The 17,688-nt window shown below is 42.6% G+C and overlaps 1 protein-coding gene across 1 annotated transcript in view; it reads right to left on the bottom strand.

Moving 5' to 3' along the window:
• Positions 1-13,167, bottom strand: part of LOC306834974 (myosin-7-like) — a 15,848-nt gene extending 2,681 nt beyond the window's left edge. The window contains exons 1-28 of the mRNA XM_079361318.1: positions 13,054-13,167; positions 12,586-12,797; positions 12,347-12,490; positions 12,112-12,268; positions 12,001-12,028; positions 11,763-11,868; positions 11,597-11,689; positions 11,358-11,421; positions 11,181-11,279; positions 10,997-11,100; positions 10,784-10,922; positions 10,577-10,695; positions 10,354-10,503; positions 10,108-10,278; positions 9,717-10,026; positions 9,544-9,620; positions 9,262-9,467; positions 6,480-6,603; positions 4,952-5,088; positions 4,613-4,868; positions 4,286-4,528; positions 3,929-4,105; positions 3,695-3,840; positions 3,524-3,614; positions 3,052-3,441; positions 1,841-1,967; positions 1,609-1,727; positions 1-175 (exon numbers count right to left, since the gene is read on the bottom strand). The exon at positions 1-175 is cut by the window's left edge and continues 22 nt beyond it. Coding sequence (XP_079217444.1) covers positions 1-175; positions 1,609-1,727; positions 1,841-1,967; positions 3,052-3,441; positions 3,524-3,614; positions 3,695-3,840; positions 3,929-4,105; positions 4,286-4,528; positions 4,613-4,868; positions 4,952-5,088; positions 6,480-6,603; positions 9,262-9,467; positions 9,544-9,620; positions 9,717-10,026; positions 10,108-10,278; positions 10,354-10,503; positions 10,577-10,695; positions 10,784-10,922; positions 10,997-11,100; positions 11,181-11,279; positions 11,358-11,421; positions 11,597-11,689; positions 11,763-11,868; positions 12,001-12,028; positions 12,112-12,268; positions 12,347-12,490; positions 12,586-12,789 — 4,156 coding nt within the window. The 5' untranslated portion in view covers positions 12,790-12,797; positions 13,054-13,167. The remainder of the gene's footprint in view (positions 176-1,608; positions 1,728-1,840; positions 1,968-3,051; positions 3,442-3,523; positions 3,615-3,694; positions 3,841-3,928; positions 4,106-4,285; positions 4,529-4,612; positions 4,869-4,951; positions 5,089-6,479; positions 6,604-9,261; positions 9,468-9,543; positions 9,621-9,716; positions 10,027-10,107; positions 10,279-10,353; positions 10,504-10,576; positions 10,696-10,783; positions 10,923-10,996; positions 11,101-11,180; positions 11,280-11,357; positions 11,422-11,596; positions 11,690-11,762; positions 11,869-12,000; positions 12,029-12,111; positions 12,269-12,346; positions 12,491-12,585; positions 12,798-13,053) is intronic.
• Positions 13,168-17,688: the final 4,521 nt, after the last annotated feature.

Genomic DNA, 17,688 nt, shown 5'->3' with positions numbered 1-17,688 from the left:
TCCTCTGGATGGCGTCTGTTTCGTACTTTGTTCTCCACTGAGCCACCTCCGAATTTGCCTTGGACATGCTGCGTTGGAGCTCAACTTTGGCCTCCTGCTCCTCTTCAAACTGTTCTCTTAATAAATCACAGTCATGGCGAGCAGACTGCACTGCGTGGGCGAGTGCATTCTTGGCCTTCAGTTAAGAAACATGAGAACATGTCATTCTTTCAAGATGCTTCTGGGCCTCAATTTTGTTTAGTTTGTTTATTCTGTTTTTGATTTAATTTTTAAGAAACTTCCTGTCACTTAGCGCTGCGATACAATATGCAACATTTTACAGGATTGTTAAGACCTTGTATCTGTATCAAAAAGATTATCAAGTGCATGGTTTAATAAATAAAGAGAAGGTAACATTGTAAAACCTTTACCAATCAATTCCTGAGTAACAGAGTGGATACCTTCCCAAAACCTTTAGACATGATCACATGACCAAAACAAATGAATAACTGTACCCTTATGAGCTTTACATTTATAGCATGTTGGAGCTGTTGGGAAACATCCTGATGAAGTAAAGTATGTTCTCACATCCCTCCAAGCGAATAATGTATTGTAAACAACAAAATAAGATTTTGTGCTGTCTATATTGAAAATAAGAATTCAATCCAGTTTAAGATGGTGGCATGCCAGAAATTTGTTACCAAATTTGTTGTACTTTTGTTTCGAAAAGAGCAATGGTTTCTGGATATGGCGAGTGTGGTCATTATTGAGTTTAGTCTTCGTGGCTCCTAGTGCCTTTAAGTTTGAAGCTGGAGGTGATTGTTTATGTAATTGCTCTAAATTAGAGACTTCCTTCTCAAGGGTTTTCCTATTGTTCTCCAATAATCTTTCTGATGGGAAGTGTACGAGATAAGTTGACCGTGTATGGTAGCTTTAGCAGCATCCCATATCATAACAGAAGAGACAGGAGAGTTTTTATTATCAATCCAGAATTGAGACAAGCTATTACGGACAAAGGAGCAAAAAAAATTATTATTCAAAAATGACATGTTGAATCTCGACATTGGGGTTCTAGGGATGCTAAATGTCGTGATCAGGCAGTATGATAGGCTCTATGTGGCAGGCCTGGATTGAGTGCAGAAATCCTTTAGGAATGAAAAAATAATCAAGCCTCGAGTATGAATTATGAGGCTGTGAGAAAAGTGTATAGTCTCTTGCTTTAGGATTAATTTCCCGCCACACATCTTTTAACCCAGTGTCCTCACACCAACTGTTGAGGAGTTTGGATGATTGTGGGTTCGACATACTGGCAGAAAAGGGTCTATCTAAAGAGCCATTCATTTTACAATCTCCAGCCAAGAAACCGAGGCCTCTGCAATAGTTATTAAACAAAAGGGTAATGTGTGAAATAAAGTTAGGCATATCACAATGCCTAACCCTAACCTTGAGAGTAGTGACATGCTATTTAAGTTCAGAACTCGTCATCTCCGTGTCCTTTTGTATAAGAATTGCTGTGCCTCTTCTTTTGTGAATAGGGAGAGAATATACATGACCTTCAGTTTCAGGTGCTCCGTATCAGACGGCCTAGTTTGGGCTTTGAATTTTAGTGTGAGGGGTTTACAGACAGACCTTGACTTCTTCCTCGAGTTGTCTCTTCAGATCTTCAATCTGCTGTGTGTTCGACTGCTTCCCTCGAGTCAGCTGAGACACCAACGAGTCCTTCTCCTCCAGCTGCCTGGCAAACTCACCTGGAGATCAAGATTTTAGTCCACAGGTGTGGTCAATTGATCTGTTCTTCTAAAAGTTAATGCCTGCAGATTTAATCTTCAATCTGTAAAAGAACCAAATCAAAGACTTTCACCATTTTCAGTTTGGAGCTTTGCTTTCTGCATGGTCAGGTCGTTGATGCTGCGCTGGCCTTCCTCTGCTTTGGTTTTGAATTCAGATGTTTGATCCTCTAGACCGCGGCACATTTTCTCCAGGTTGCCCTGAGATCAATAAATGATTTCTTAATATGTGAACACAATGTAGACCCGATGGTTATGTTCGATCCCAAAGTTATACATCGCTGTCAATCTGTAAAATATGGAGCCTGTTAGCTTAGCATAGCTGCCAGTATGTGTGTGTGTCAACTATGGAGCCTGTTAGCTTAGCATAGCTGCCAACATGTGAAATATGGTGACTATTAGCTTAGCTGTCCATCTGTTAGCATAGTTAAAAGTAGAAGCTGGAAGAAGAGCAACATGCTAGCTTTAGGAAGTGTTAGATCCTTTCAGCTCATCTGCTCACACAGAGAGATATGTCCATGATGATTACATCCATTGGAAACTGAAGTTCAGGCACTTCCTGTTTAATCTTAATTTTCACAAGATGTCTGCTCAAACTGAATAACCAAAAACGTTAGCGAAGCATCACTGTTTTACTAAAGATTTTGATAATATGCTGAAAATATTCCTCTGCTCCTTTTCTTTTGTCAGTTTAGGTAATATGATGGCCAAGTTAGCTTAGCACGTATGTGTTTCCCTTATCTGTCCGGAGGTAATGAGAGCTGGCACCTTAGTGGTTAGGGTCTCGCCCCCCCTTATTTAACAGATCTTTTAACCCGTACACCCCACCACTTTAGCCCACCACCTCCACTTAGGTTCCCTTGATCAGTTCCTTCTCATAGTCTTAGAGGCTATGTTCCCCCCCCCCCCCCTCCCCCCCACATCAGAGAATCTAACTCATGAAATGTATTCAAATCACAACTCAAAACTCACCTTTATTCCCAGGCCTTTAAAACAAGACCCACATTGAAATAAGCCCCACATTTGTCATTTTTATTTTATTCTATGTATGTACATGTATGCCTACACATGTATGTGAGTGTGTGTATTTGTATTTGTATATGTACATGATGAGTGTATATTGTCTTTCTTTGCTTTTTCTTTCTCTCTGATTCTGTTTTTTTGCACTGACTGTAAAGCACTTTGGTCAGCTGAAGCAGTTTTTTAAATGTGCCAAACAAATAAACTTTGACATGACTTGAGGGTCCATAGTTCTCAGCACTTCATGGATCTGGGGATGACTTACTTTCACTTTGATGACCTGCTCCATGTTGGAGACCACGTCATCGAGCTCCAGCCTGAGCTCGCTCTTCTCCTTCTCTAGCTTCTGTTTGACTCTCTGCAGATTGTCGATCTGCTCTCCCAGGTCAGCCACGCTGTCTGCATTCTTCTTCCTCAGGGTCGCAGCAGTGGCTTCATGCTGCAGAGTGGCCTCTTCGAGGTCTCTTCGCATCTTCTGAAACTCCGCCTCCCTCTTCTTGTTCATCTCGATCTGGGCAGCGGTTGCTCCTCCAGCCTCCTCCAGTCGTTCGCTGATCTCCTCCAGCTCTCTGGCGAGGTCGGCTCTCTGTTTTTCCACTTTGGCTCGTGCAGCTCGCTCTGCTTCCAGTTCTTCCTCTAGCTCTTCAATGCGAGCCTTCATTAATGTTATCAAAGACATACATTTAGAGAGGAGTCCCGTAATGATGACATTATAAACCAAAGCAACCTGCAGCTACCTGTAACTCCTTCAGTTTCTTCTGAAACTGTGCACCCATTGCTTGTTCATCCTCAATTTTACTCAGCAGCTGGCTGATTTCAAAGTCTTTTCTGTTTAATGACACAATAGTGGACATTATTAATAAACATGGGTGGGGCATTGTTTGTGAATGTAAAAAACTTAGCTTTACTTTTTGAGTTTTTCTTCCAGCTGCTGCTTGTCATTTTCCAGATCCATCACGTTTTCTTGGGTTAACTTTAAGTCCCCTTCCAGTTTTCTCTTGGCTCTTTCCAGGTCCATCCTCACTTTCTTCTCTTGTTCCAACGATCCTTCGAGCTAACCGTGTGAACATGACACATGTGTAGTCTTTAAGTTCTGACATCTGCAGAATGTCAGACTTCACCCAAAACAATGTTTTACTCACATCATCAACCTGCTGCTCCAGCTTGGCCTTTGCTTTGCTCAGAGAGTTGACTTTGTCCTCCTCGCTCTGCAGGTCGTCCAGCGTTTGCTGGTGAGCCTCCTGAAGAGCTTTTTTCTCTTTGGTCAGCTTTGCAATAATTTCTTCCAGAGCGGCCATCTCCTCAGTCAGGTTTTTAACCTGAGATTATTATCAATAGCAAACCCTGCTGTTAACAGTGAATCTAAACGCATGGGGTTGTAACACCAAAACAATGGACTGAAAGTCTCTGAAATGACTCTTAAGAGATTGTCTGCACACAGACGACACAGAGATCAGAACCATGGTGATAATTCAATCTAGATTAAAGATGCTACATACCTTGTTCTCCGTGGCGTGCTTCTCTTTTTCTACTTTAGCCAGAGTGAGCTCCAGGTCATCGATGTCCTTTTTCAGTTCTGAACACTCGTCCTCCAGCTTCCTCTTCTTGGCCGTCAGCTCTGCATTCATCTCCTCCTCATCCTCCAGCCTCTCTGTCAGCTCTTTGCTTTTAGCTTCCAGCTGGATTTTACTCTTGATCAGACCCTCACAGCGCTCTTCAGCATCTGCAAGATTATCTTGTTCCTGCAGAAAGAAAATGGGGGTAATTTTGGTTCTTCTGCTGATATATAGTAGTAAGATTGACGTAAACTGGATGATGACTCTTACAGACTGGACTTGGAGCTGAAGGTCATTCTTCTCTTGGAGAAGGGTCACCATTTTTTCCTCCAGCTCTTTCTTGCGTGCCTCAGTTTTTGCATATGCATCTTTCAGCTTCATGAACTCCTCCTTCATGTTTGCCATCTCTTTCTCGGTCTCAGCTGACTTCAGCAGAGGTTTGATCTTGAAGTACATCTTCATCCAGGGCCAATTTTTGACCCCCATGAAGGCACGCACATTCCACTGGATCACCAGTATAGCATCCCTGGAGACACGTTCAGGAGCTTTAAATCTAAATTTCTGTACCATGTCTCTTTTAAAGTACAATGTTTAATGTTATACACAAACCTGCGTTCAACGATCTTCTGAAACTCTATCCTCGCAAGTAATCCTCTGGACCTGGCTTGAATTCCAGTGATGATGAGCGAAAGCCGATCATCTCTCATCTCCTCGAGGACACCGAGCAGACCGGCTTTGAAGAACACCTGAACAAAACCACATTCACTTTCTTATAAACTCTCCCCAGCACAGTGTAAGTTTAGGGCTTGTAGTCAAACTCCACCTGCTGATATCAAACAACATCCTAAAGATCTAATTGTGATGTTTAAAGCGATACTTCACCCATTGAAACATGAATCTGTAGTGAAATTAGGTCATATATGTATTTTTTATTTTATTTGGCGCCTTCTTGACCGAGAAAAAGCTGAAAATCAATTTTAAACTGATTTGAATCAAACACAACAACTCCCAGAATGCACAGCGGCACAGACCACTCTCACTGATCCCACTGAACACCAGAGCGAGCCTTCAGGCTACAAGCTATAAGCTAACTTGTTTGTAATGTCTTGTGTCCTGCCTGTCTGTATACTGCTACTGGATGCCTTGAATTTCGATCGGGATCAATAAAGTATCTATCTATCTATCTATCTATCTATCTATCTATCTATCTATCCATCCATCCATCCATCCATCCATCCATCCATCCATCCATCCATCCATCCATCCATCCATCCATCCATCCATCCATCCATCCATCCATCCATCCATCCATCCATCCATCCATCCCTCCATCCATCCATCCATCCATCCATCCATCCATCCATCCATCCATCCATCCATCCATCCATCCACCATCCATCCATCATCCATCCATCCATCCATCCATCCATCTTTTGTAGATCCAGTAAGACTTCTGCACGTACTTTGTTTTTCTTTGGAAATGGTGAATTATTGTTTTGTACTGGGTCAAATTAAGGACAAGAATTGAGTTTTCAATACAGCAGCAGAGGAAACCGACACCTGAGGTAAGACTATATTTCTGTAGCTTCAGTGGATGAAAACATGAGAAACTAGACTTGTAGTTCTTCCCTGCCAGCCTAAACTTCTTTACGTGATACAATATGATGATCTTTGCGTCATATAAAGAAAACTTTCAGGCAAAGAAAAAAAATGTTCTCGTCTCAGGGCAAAATGAGGGCTGGATTCACAACCATTCAACACTACTACCATGTTTCTAATGATACACAGCTTCATGCAAATGGGTGAATTATCAGTTTAAATGAAAAGAGACAGATGAAAATCATCGCAGGAAATCTACCTCATAGAAACCTGCCTTCCTTCTCCGAGCCAGTCTGCAGCTTTTCATGTGTCTGACTTATCAATGTCTTTCTGTTGTCAGTGAGCTGGTTTGTTCAGTGTGTCTTTGCAGCTCTTAGGGGCCTTAGGATCCTCCATGTAGGAAAGTTCCAGTATATAGCCACATCCACAATCAAAACTCACTGCATGTAAAACTTTGTGTAACGTAAGTGGTCCTTACTGAATAACTTATCCCCACACTGAACCCTGCTCCTCAGATTACTCCGGGTACAGAACCAACCTTAGTGTGTCCCAGTTTATACTGTTCATGGTCAATATCCAACGAGCCCAGAAGTTTTTCTGCTCCCTTCTTGTTGTCGATGAACTGTCCTTCAGGGATAGCATTTGGGTTCAGGATACGATATCTGGATTCATAACAAAATGACATCATTACCTTCTTAAATCAATGAACTCCTGCGTGCAGAGAAAAGTGTTCAAGATTTCTTTAATGTAAAATAAGACATATTGAGCCTTGTTGCCCCTTTTAATAAAGATCCAATCAGAGAGCTGATAATGCTCTCTTCCTCTGTGATCACATGTTTTCTCTGACAACAATACAGCAGCCAGTATGTCTTCCTTCTAACTTTAGATTCTGGTCTGTAATGATCTGGATTTGTTTTGAACAGTACACTGCAGAGGACCGCAGAGGAGACGTTGTTGGGAACCTCAACTTGACGCCGACGGCGCTCAGCAGGCACGGGGACAGGAAGCTGACAACGCTCTGCCGAAGCTGGTGGCAGACGGCGTTCAGCAGGCAAGGGGACAGGAAGCTGACAACGCTCTGCCGAAGCTGGTGGCAGACGGCGTTCAGCAGGCACGGGGACAGGAAGCAGACAACGCTCTGCCGAAGCTGGAAGCAGACGGCGTTCAGCAGGCACGGGGACAGGAAGCAGACAACGCTCTGCCGAAGCTGGTGGCAGACGGCGTTTAGCAGGCACGGGGACAGGAAGCTGACAACGCTCTGCCGAAGCTGGTGGCAGACGGCGTTTAGCAGGCACGGGGACAGGAAGCTGACAACGCTCTGCCGAAGCTGGAAGCAGACGGCGTTTAGCAGGCACGGGGACAGGAAGCTGACAACGCTCTGCCGAAGCTGGTGGCAGACGGCGTTCAGCAGGCACGGGGACAGGAAGCTGACAACGCTCTGCCGAAGCTGGTGGCAGACGGCGCTCTGCCAGAACAGGGACAGGAAGCAGACGGCGCTCTGCTGGAACAGGGACAGGAAGCAGATAGCGCTCTGCCAGAACAGGGACAGGAAGCAGACAGCGCTCTGCCAGAACAGGGACAGGAAGCAGACGGCGCTCTGCTGGAACAGGGACAGGTAGCAGACAGCGCTCTGCTGGAACAGGGACAGGAAGCAGACAGCGCTCTGCCAGAACAGGGACAGGAAGCAGACAGCGCTCTGCCGAAACAGGGACAGGAAGCAGACAGCGCTCTGCCAGAACAGGGACAGGAAGCAGACAGCGCTCTGCTGGAACAGGGACAGGAAGCAGACAGCGCTCTGCTGGAACAGGGACAGGAAGCAGACAGCGCTCTGCTGGAACAGGGACAGGAAGCAGACAGCGCTCTGCTGGAACAGGGACAGGAAGCAGACAGCGCTCTGCTGGAACAGGGACAGGAAGCAGATAGCGCTCTGCTGGAACAGGGACAGGAAGCAGACAGCGCTCTGCTGGAACAGGGACAGGAAGCAGACAGCGCTCTGCTGGAACAGGGACAGGAAACAGATAGCGCTCTGCTGGAACAGGAACAGGAAGCAGAGGCTCTGAGGCGCCATGAGGCCGAAGCCTGGACTGAGGCCTGAGCTGAGCATTGGGCTGAGGCCTTGGTTGAGGCCTGGGTTGAGGACTAGGCCGAGGCCTGGACCTGGACTGAAGCCTGAGCCGAGGCTTTGTGGAGCCTTCTGGCTCCAAGCAAAGGTCCATCAGAAAGTCCACCAGAGCTCGAGAAGATATGCATTCTAAATCTTCTGCTGGGTCCATGTATGGTTGGTTCATTCTGTCACATTGTGGGTAGAAAAACATGGAGGGGAGGACCCAATTGCAGAAAACAATTTATCAAACAAAAGACAAAACAAAAACCTACCTAAATAATTAATCCAAAACGTTATGAAAAAACCAAGTCCAGCAAAAACAAAAAAAATCCAACAATCCAAAAACCACAAGGAAAATCCAGGGAGACATGGAGAAGAAAACGACAGGCCACGACGACAAACAAAAGACAATGAACCAACAAGAAAACTAAATAGACAAGGGGTAATCAGACTAACGAGACAGGTGAGGAACATCAGGGTCATCAAGACAGGAGGGAAACACAAGGAACAAAGAACACAAGACCAGAACACTGAGGACAAGTACAAAGTAAAACCCAACACTGACACCACCTAGAACCAGATCTACAAAATAAAACAGGAAACACTAAAGACTAGACTTAAAACACAAGACAGGAAATAAACTAACAGGCAACACAGGAGGACACAGGGAAACACACTGAAGACTATGAAACATTAAAACATACAAGGGAAACAATCAACACGAGGAAACAAACAGAACACTGAGGACAGAATGAAAACTAAAACCAGAAGAAACAGAACAAAACCATGACATACACGTGTGATGGTTTTCAGGACACATTGAGATCTGATTTGTTACTCAGGATACTAATGGGCTTGTTCAGCGCCACTGACTGTATATAAAAAGAGACAACACGTCTCCACTTCCTGCTGTATTTTTTTTACCTTTATTTATCCAGGAAAAGTCCCATTTAAGGTTAAAAACCTATTTTTCAAGGGAATACTGCAGAAATGAAGAGATCAAAAGAGAAGCCAGAGTCTGCTCTGTGGGGATGGAGGGAGGAGCTGATACTTATTTTTATATCTTTTGAGAATTAAAAATAAAGCACAAACACTGGGACTCCTGAGGGGAGTTTGGGGGAATGTAAAAATCTTACTGTTGTATTTTTTCTTCTGTTACTCCACCCTTGTAAAAAAAGGTTTATCCAGCAGAGCAGAAAATGAACCACAGTCTTGCCTTTGTTTGAAGTCTCCATACTGGATCCTGTTTGGGAAACCCTTCCTGCAGATTCGGATGCCTTCCAGCACGCCGTTACAGCGCAGCTGATGCATCACCAGGGGATTCTCCATAGCCCCTGGAGTCTTAGTCTCATTGGGGATCAGGCAGCGTACAAAGTGGGGGTGAGTTGACCGGAGGTTGGTCATCAGTTTGTTCAGGTTCTCCTGTGAGTCGAGACAGAAACCATGAACATGTTCCATGCACAGAGGTGATTGTGAAGAACAGACAGACATGTTTTACCCTGTGCAGAGCAGACACAGTCTGGAAGGAAGAACCTTTCTTCTTCCCTCCCTTTCCTTTACTTCCTGAGTCTGCTGCTGTGGGATGTTGTAGATAAATAGGTGTCATGTTTATATTCTTTTTTGATGATATTTACCTTATTAGATGACTTTTGTAACTTAAAAAGCCCTCACCAGCATCTGCACCAGTGTAGCCAGCAAACAGGGTAGCCAGTAGCTTGAGGGTGGACTTCTGAAACAGTCCGACCACAGTCTCATTCAGAGGGTCCTTGTTCTTCACCAGCCAGTTGCCGATGTTGTAATCAACAATTCCAGCGTAGTGGACCAGGGAGAAATGAGCCTCTGGTCTCCCTTTAATCACTCTGGGCTTCTGAAAGTTTGGACTCTTCCCCAGGTGGTTGTCGTACAGTTTGGCTTTAAAGGTGGCATCGCTGGCTTTTGGGAACATGCACTCCTCTTCAAGGATGGACATGATACCCATGGGCTGCAGGAAGGGGTGGATAAGGTTCAACTTGTGTCTCTTATCAACTTCATAGTTGTTATAAAGCGATAACTGGGCACTTACCTTTTCAATGAGCTCGATACAGGCTGCCAAGTCCATGCCAAAGTCAATGAACACCCACACAATGCCTTCCTTCTTGTATTCTTCTTGCTCCAACACAAACATGTGGTGGTTGAAGAACTGCTGCAGCTTTTCGTTTGTGAAGTTGATGCACAGTTGCTCAAAGGTGTTGAACTGAGAAGATGATGTAGAAAGTACTTAGAGACGTATTCTTTACAGCCATATGTCATTTGAACCTTTCCAGCTTACATCAAAGATCTCAAATCCAGCAATGTCCAACACACCGATGAAGTGCTGGCGAGGCTGCTTCGTGTCCAGTGATTGGTTGATTCTTACCACCATCCACAGGAACATTTTCTCATACACGGACTTGGACAGTGCACCTATGGAGTAGTACACCTGAAAATATAGAACACTGTAAAATCATCATTCTTGAAACTGAACGAAGTGAGTCTCCATCCTTTAAACGTACCTGCTGCACATTTTGGCCTTTGGTGACCCACTCGTTACCCACTTTCACCCTGGGGTGACACAGACCCTTGATGAGGTCCGCAGAGTTCAGACACATCAGATATGCAACTTTGTCCACATCTGTTAAGGCCGTTGTTTGGAAAAGCATGGATTTAAGATGATGTCTTTTAAAGCTTGACTGTTTCAAACATGCGTTTAATGTTGTTACCCTCTGTGCCGTCAGGCTCTGCCTGCTCTTCTCTCTGCTTCTGCTTAAACTTCATGTTCCCATAATGCATGATGGCTCCAGTCATCTTGTAAATACCATTCTTCTCCTCTTGGGTGAAGCCAAGGACATCAAAAGCATCCTTTAACACAGACACCCTGAAATGATTTTGGGATGATGACAGTCTATGTTGAAAGGTTTGAAAGGATGACTTACATCAGTGGCAATCAGTTCTTCTGAATCGTTAATGGAGGCTACAGTCGTCTCTCCTTGGGAGATGAAGCTGTAGTCGTATGGGTTGTTTGTTATAAGTAGCATTTCTGTCACACAAGAAAAAGTTTCATTGTTTATTTGTGATGTTCCTATAGATCAAAGTGTTTCTGTTTGCTGCAGCGCTCACCCAGAAGCTCTGGTTTCTGTTGAGACAGAATCTGGTAGAAGATGTGGTAATCTCTCTCAGCCTTCAGCTGGTAAGTAACCCGAGATTTCTCCAGTAGATCTGTTGGATAGTGAAATCACATCTATAAGTTAAAACAGCATCATGTACCACATGAAGAAGTTCATATTCTGCTCTTACATGTCTCAATGTCAGCAGAAGACAGTTTCCCACTCACACCAAAGTGGATTCGGATGAATTTACCCTTAAAGGAGAAATAAAAGATCAACAAGATTCAAATGGTTTCTGAGAGTTAGTGCGCATCTTCAAGTTAAATATCCTGATTTTAAAAAGGTCATGAGTATTAATCTTTGTTACATTGAGGTGGGTAGCGGTTCTGATCAGAAGCACAATCATAAAGTGAGAAACCTGAAACTCACAAATCTGGAGGAATTGTCATTACGGATGGTCTTGGCGTTTCCAAAAGCCTCCAGAGCTGGGTTGGCCTGGATGATCTGATCCTCTAAGGTTCCCTGCAGAATTAACAGAGAAGTTAAATATATATAAAGTCTTTACATCATTTATGTCCACCTGATTCAAACCAACCTTTTTCTCCTGAGCTGCATCCTTCTTGCCAGAAACAGCTGCGATGCTGGCAAAGTACTGGATTACTCTTTTAGTGTTCACCGTCTTTCCTGCCCCGGATTCTCCGCTGAAGAGACCATCACAAGCCAGAATCCCAACCAGGCATGGATTATAGGATTCATTTTAAGGATTGATTGATTAATTAGTTATTCATTTATTAAGTGCATGGATTAATTGGTTAGTTGACTGAAGGACTCACGTGATCAGGATTGATTGATTCTCTCGGTCTGGAAGATTGAAGGCTTGCGTCAGTGTTTCATATTCAGATGTGTCAGTGATTACAGGTGAGATAATTAGGACATAAACACACCTGACAGCATGTACTGGTATGCGTTGTCAGAAATGGAGTAAATGTGAGGAGGAGCTTCGCTCCTCTTTTTCCCTCTGTAGGCGTTGACCACCGACTGGTCGTAGACTGGCAACCATTTGTACGGGTTGACAGTCACACAGAACAGGCCGGAGTAGGTCTGAGAACACGGAAACATTACCCCGTATCATTAAGTCAACATTTGAAGTTAAGTACAGAGTCAGTGCTCATTACTCACATAGATCATCCATGCTGCATAACGCTCTTTGAGGTTAAACAACACAGCCGGTTCATGGAGGAAGGTGAACATCGCCATGTCCTCAATTTTATCGAACTTTGGCGGGTTCTGAGGGTGGATGTCTTCCTCTTTGTGTGTGACAGTCTAAGAAGATTTGTCAAAGTAAAACGTTTGTGATTCTGTCAAACTAAAGTAAATAAAAAAATATTTTATTCGATATAAATCTATAATAAACGTACTTTTCCATGATCCGTCTCCACGGTGGCTTTGCCGCCGTCTCTGCTGGTGACTGTAGCTTTAACGTACTCCACCTCAGGGTCAGGGACAAAACACTCCCGCTTGATGTCGAAAGGTCGAGTCTGAGCCTCCAGACGCTCCTTGTCTGACTTTCTCAGGTAGGAGGCGGCGACCCCAAACTCTGCCATAAGAGCGTCACCTGACATCTTGACAGCTGTCAGCAAATGTTTGATGAAGCATTTGTCAAATTAGGTTTTTCAAGTTCATCATTGAAATTAGGATCAGAAGATAAAAATGTCACAACTTCAGGAAGTAGATAAAAAGCTGAACTTCAAAGTAAAATAAGATAAGATAAATAACACCTCACAAAAATATTTGATCTGATCAAAAGTTTCTACACATTTTAACCATGAAAGAGTTAATCATTTATTAATTTTATTTTGAAAATCAACCGGCTTTCAGATATTTACCTGGCGTCCTCTTTTGATGTTTCAGTTGTGTTCGAGTCTCTGAAGCGAATGTCTGAGCCAATAATCAGGAGTGAGTTGTTGTGAGTTTACTCACCTGTTGGTGCTGTGTTCCTGTCTTGACTCGACGCTCTGATTCAGTCTTAATATACGTCCAGGAGGAGGAGCTTCAACTTTCTGATGTCCAATCAGAATCAACCTGAAGACAAAGGGCACTAACAGACTAAAGAAGGGTCTGTATTTGGAGGTGCAGACTATAATAACTCTCATGTGATAGTTGGCCTGTGAAACTGGACTTTAGTCTATTTTTATTTTTGACCTTCCACTGTCCTATCAGCCGATTAAAACATGTTCATATGTTGAAATTCGTAGATGTTGTGGGTAAAAACGTGTTTTATCTTTTAATGAAATTCTTCCAACAGTCTGAAGCTCAGAAATGATTTTAAACTAAATAAAAAGACTGAATGAAAAGTATAAATGGCTGCACATGTCGGTCTGAGTGTCTATAGTGGATATTGTTTCATGACCTGGTCTTGTTATTAGTTTTCTTGTTTTAGTTAGCTGTTTTAGTTAGCTTCCCTGGTGTTTGCCATGTGTTTTTATCTCTTTGTGATTTTAATGTTAGTGGTTTTTGTATTTACTGTCTCCAGTGGTTTTTGTATTTACTGTCTCCAGTGTTGTCTTGGGTTGCAGTGAATCCGTTTGTTAGGAATCATTCATACTGCCTGTCTGTTAAGACAGACTGACAGAGGGTTGGCAGATTTATACTTAGATAAGATATTGCATCTAAAATGTATTTTATATTACACTCCACCTCAAACAATCTCTGTAGACTAAATTCATTTTTGGATAATGTTGATTAGTGTTCTTTAGTTGTCGTTATATTTGATGAATTTGTGTTTTTTTAATAGATTAACTTTAAAAATTAGAGAGGCTGCTGTCAGTAATCACATGTTTAACGTTCCCATGATAACAGGAATATCGCTGCAGAAATACTGAGACAAATCAAAACAGAAAAAATAATATGTATCTTTGAAAGGATAGAAATATCTCCAAAGTAAAATAGGAAATATTTAAGAATACAGAACATCAACTTTAGATCAGGACTAAACGGTCTATCCACAGAGTTAAATCATCAATAGTACGCTGATGTGGCACTGCTGTCATTACACAGAGCCGACTCAGTAAGACAGACTACAGCTGTGTTTAATTGAACTGATTGGACTTGATTAGGACAGACACACACCTGTCTATATAAGACCTTACAGCTCACAGTGCATGTCAGAGACAATGAGAATCATGAGGTTAAAGGAACTGCCCAAGGAGCCACAGAAATGTGGCCATGCACAGATCTGGCCAAGGTTACCAAATAATTTCTGCAGTACTCAAGGTTACTTTTTTGTGATCAATTATTTATTTTGTACTTTACATTTTCTTTACAAGGAAAATAAATAAAAAAGAAAACAATTAAAAAAAGGTAAGTAAATAAAATGAAACCCCAGCTCATGGAACCGTCATGATGGGCTGCTGAGTGTAAATTAATGAGAAAGATAATGAACTTTTTTGATTTTAGCAAACGGCTGCAATGAAACAAAGAGGGAAACATTTAAAGGGAGCTGAATGCTTTACGTACGCACTGTATGTAAGTGTAACATTTTTATGTTTAGAAAGACACATCACACAACGTTTGGTCAAATACTTTATTCATCTGATGCAGGACGTTTCAAATTTAATTAATCTTTTTAAAGTCTCATTAATGGCGAGTAGGAAGCTCATTTGTGCAGCCGATGTTACCTGACATCGATGCAGGTTCGGCCGTGCCTCTTATATCATAAACGATGAAAGAAACCACTCGTTCCCAGTCTCCAGAAGTTTCCCTCATTTACAACGGCGTTCAGATACAGATTAAAACCAACAAAATAGCTTAAATAAAACCAGATAGGTCAGGATGATTCTCAGAAGAAGAAATTAATCACTGTGGTAAAGTTGTTAGAGATCATTGTCTTCATCTGCCCAAGAGAAACAAAATCCTATTCTCTATCCTGGTGTTTCCCTTGTGTGTTTCTTGGTTTCTGTCTTCAGTATTTCCTGATTTATATTATAGTCATGGGGTACGTCTCACTTTTCTTATTTGCAGTCTCCTCGGTCCTCGGTCCTCGGCCGAACAGGAAGTAGTTCCAAAGCCGCCATGTTGAGGATCAAAGCTCTTATAGCGAACGGAGGAGAGAGGATGGAGGAGAGAGGAGGCTGATCCGAGGAGCGATGACCGAGGAGACACGAGAGCTGACTTCACGGAAGTCTTTTCACTGACAGACACGCCCCCTTCTCGTATATCACTCACTGATTGGACGCTGCACAGGATCAGACTTCAGTGAAACAGAGTTTAATAGGGGAGAAAAGAGGGAGATTAAAAAGAGGCTAAACGGAGCGTGGGACATTTAAACAGATGATGAACATCAGTGAGTTTGTAAAGAGTCGCTCTGTGATGAGCTGCCATTAAAAAGAGTCTGACATGAAGATTAACAACCAAATATGAAGCTCTACAACTTCTATCAATACATCCTTCATCTTCATCATCCCTCACACTGTTTGAATGTCTGATGATGATGATGAAGGTCTGATCCCTCACACTGTTTGAATGTCTGATGATGATGATGAAGGTCTGATCCCTCACACTGTTTGAATGTCTGATGATGATGATGATGATGATGAAGGTCTGATCCCTCACACTGTTTGAATGTCTGATGATGATGATGAAGGTCTGATCCCTCACACTGTTTGAATGTCTGATGATGATGATGATGATGATGAAGGTCTGATCCCTCACACTGTTTGAATGTCTGATGATGATGATGAAGGTCTGATCCCTCACACTGTTTGAATGTCTGATGATGATGATGATGATGAAGGTCTGATCCCTCACACTGTTTGAATGTCTGATGATGATGATGATGACAGTTTGATGAAGAGGAGTCCGTTTTATATTCTCACTTATTGATCTTCACAAAGTTTCATCATTTAGATTCTAATCAATCATTTTCAGTATCCTGACACATAAATATCTGTGTTTATAAAATACAGAGTTGGTTGTCTAAATACAGGCTAGGTTCAGTCCAAACTGATTAATAATAATCAATAATTATAGACAATTCAAAATGAAATCTTTGAGTCAGTAGAAACTGTCCTTTTGGTTTGAAACAGACTGCAGGTTGTTCTTCAGGTGTTTGTTATCAAGAGACACTGTAACTGTGTTTGATTAGAAATAATACAGTGTGTGTTTGATTAGAAATAATACAGTGTGTGTGTGTGTGTGTGTGTGTGTGTGTGTGTGTGTGTGTGTGTGTTTGATTAGAAATAATACAGTGTGTGTGTGTGTGTGTGTGTGTGTGTGTGTGTGTGTGTTTGATTAGAAATAATACTGTGTGTGTGTGTGTGTGTGTGTGTGTGTGTGTTTGATTAGAAATAATACAGTGTGTGTGTGTGTGTGTGTGTGTGTGTGTGTGTGTGTGTGTGTGTGTGTGTGTGTGTGTGTGTGTGTGTGTGTGTGTGTGTGTGTGTGTGTGTGTGTGTGTGTGTGTGTGTGTGTTTGATTAGAAATAATACAGTGTGTGTGTGTGTGTGTGTGTGTGTGTGTGTGTTTGATGAGAAATAATACAGTGTGTGTGTGTGTGTGTGTGTGTGTGTGTGTGTTTGATTAGAAATAATACAGTGTGTGTGTGTGTGTGTGTGTGTGTGTGTGTGTTTGATTAGAAATAATACAGTGTGTGTGTGTGTGTGTGTGTGTGTGGACATAAACAGCTGTTCGGCTGAACGTGATCAGCTGATGTGGCGTCATGTGACGCTGTCGAGGAAACGACGTCTCATGTGTCTTAAAGCTGATTTCCTCGCTCCTCTCTCCTCGGCTTCGTTTCCTCCGTGCATCTCTGGTGGGCGGGGCTTAGACGCAAGTGGAGGAGACAACTCGGAGGACACTCAGTGCAAATAAGGGAACTGAGAAAGGCCCATGGTCTTCAGTGTTGTCTTGTTCCTGCCTCTCTGAGTTTCCATCCTGTCTTGATTACCCTGATTGTCCTCACGTGTCTCATTGGTCTCACCTGTGTCAGATTACCACATCTCTATTTAGTCTCAGGGTGCATTGGGATTGTCCTTCCTATCTACTAACCCTAACCCCTTGAAAATGCCACAGGGTTAAGGAAAGGTGCTAGGAGAATTTATAAAGGACTTAGGAAAGGCAATCATGTTGTTTTGACAATCCAACCTCATTTCCACTAAGTGGTGTAATAATAATATGTTGGCGGTGGAGGCTAGTGACGTGGGTCTGTCATGGGGAAACTATTTCAGGAAATAAACTACAAAAAGCTGATCTAAAGAAGTTTCCCCTGAGCCTTCTTAGGGATGAAAGAATCCTAAAAACCAGGAGGGTTAAATATAAGGTAGGATATATAAGACACCAGGATCCTTCACTTTGATGGATTTATAACAGCAGCATCACATTCAGAGTTCACCTCTGGGTTTAACATTGATCAAAGTCGTTTAAGGTAAATTATTACAGTTCCAACTTCTATGATCTTTGACCCTTTACTTTTTTATTAACAAGGTTTTATATTACAATTTCTCTCGATCAACATCAAATAACAG

Source organism: Symphodus melops (assembly GCF_947650265.1).
Source record: "Symphodus melops genome assembly, chromosome: 14".
Classification (NCBI taxonomy): Eukaryota; Metazoa; Chordata; class Actinopteri; order Labriformes; family Labridae; genus Symphodus; species Symphodus melops.
Note: the sequence above shows the minus strand (reverse complement) of the source record. Positions and strands in the feature narration are given on the sequence as shown.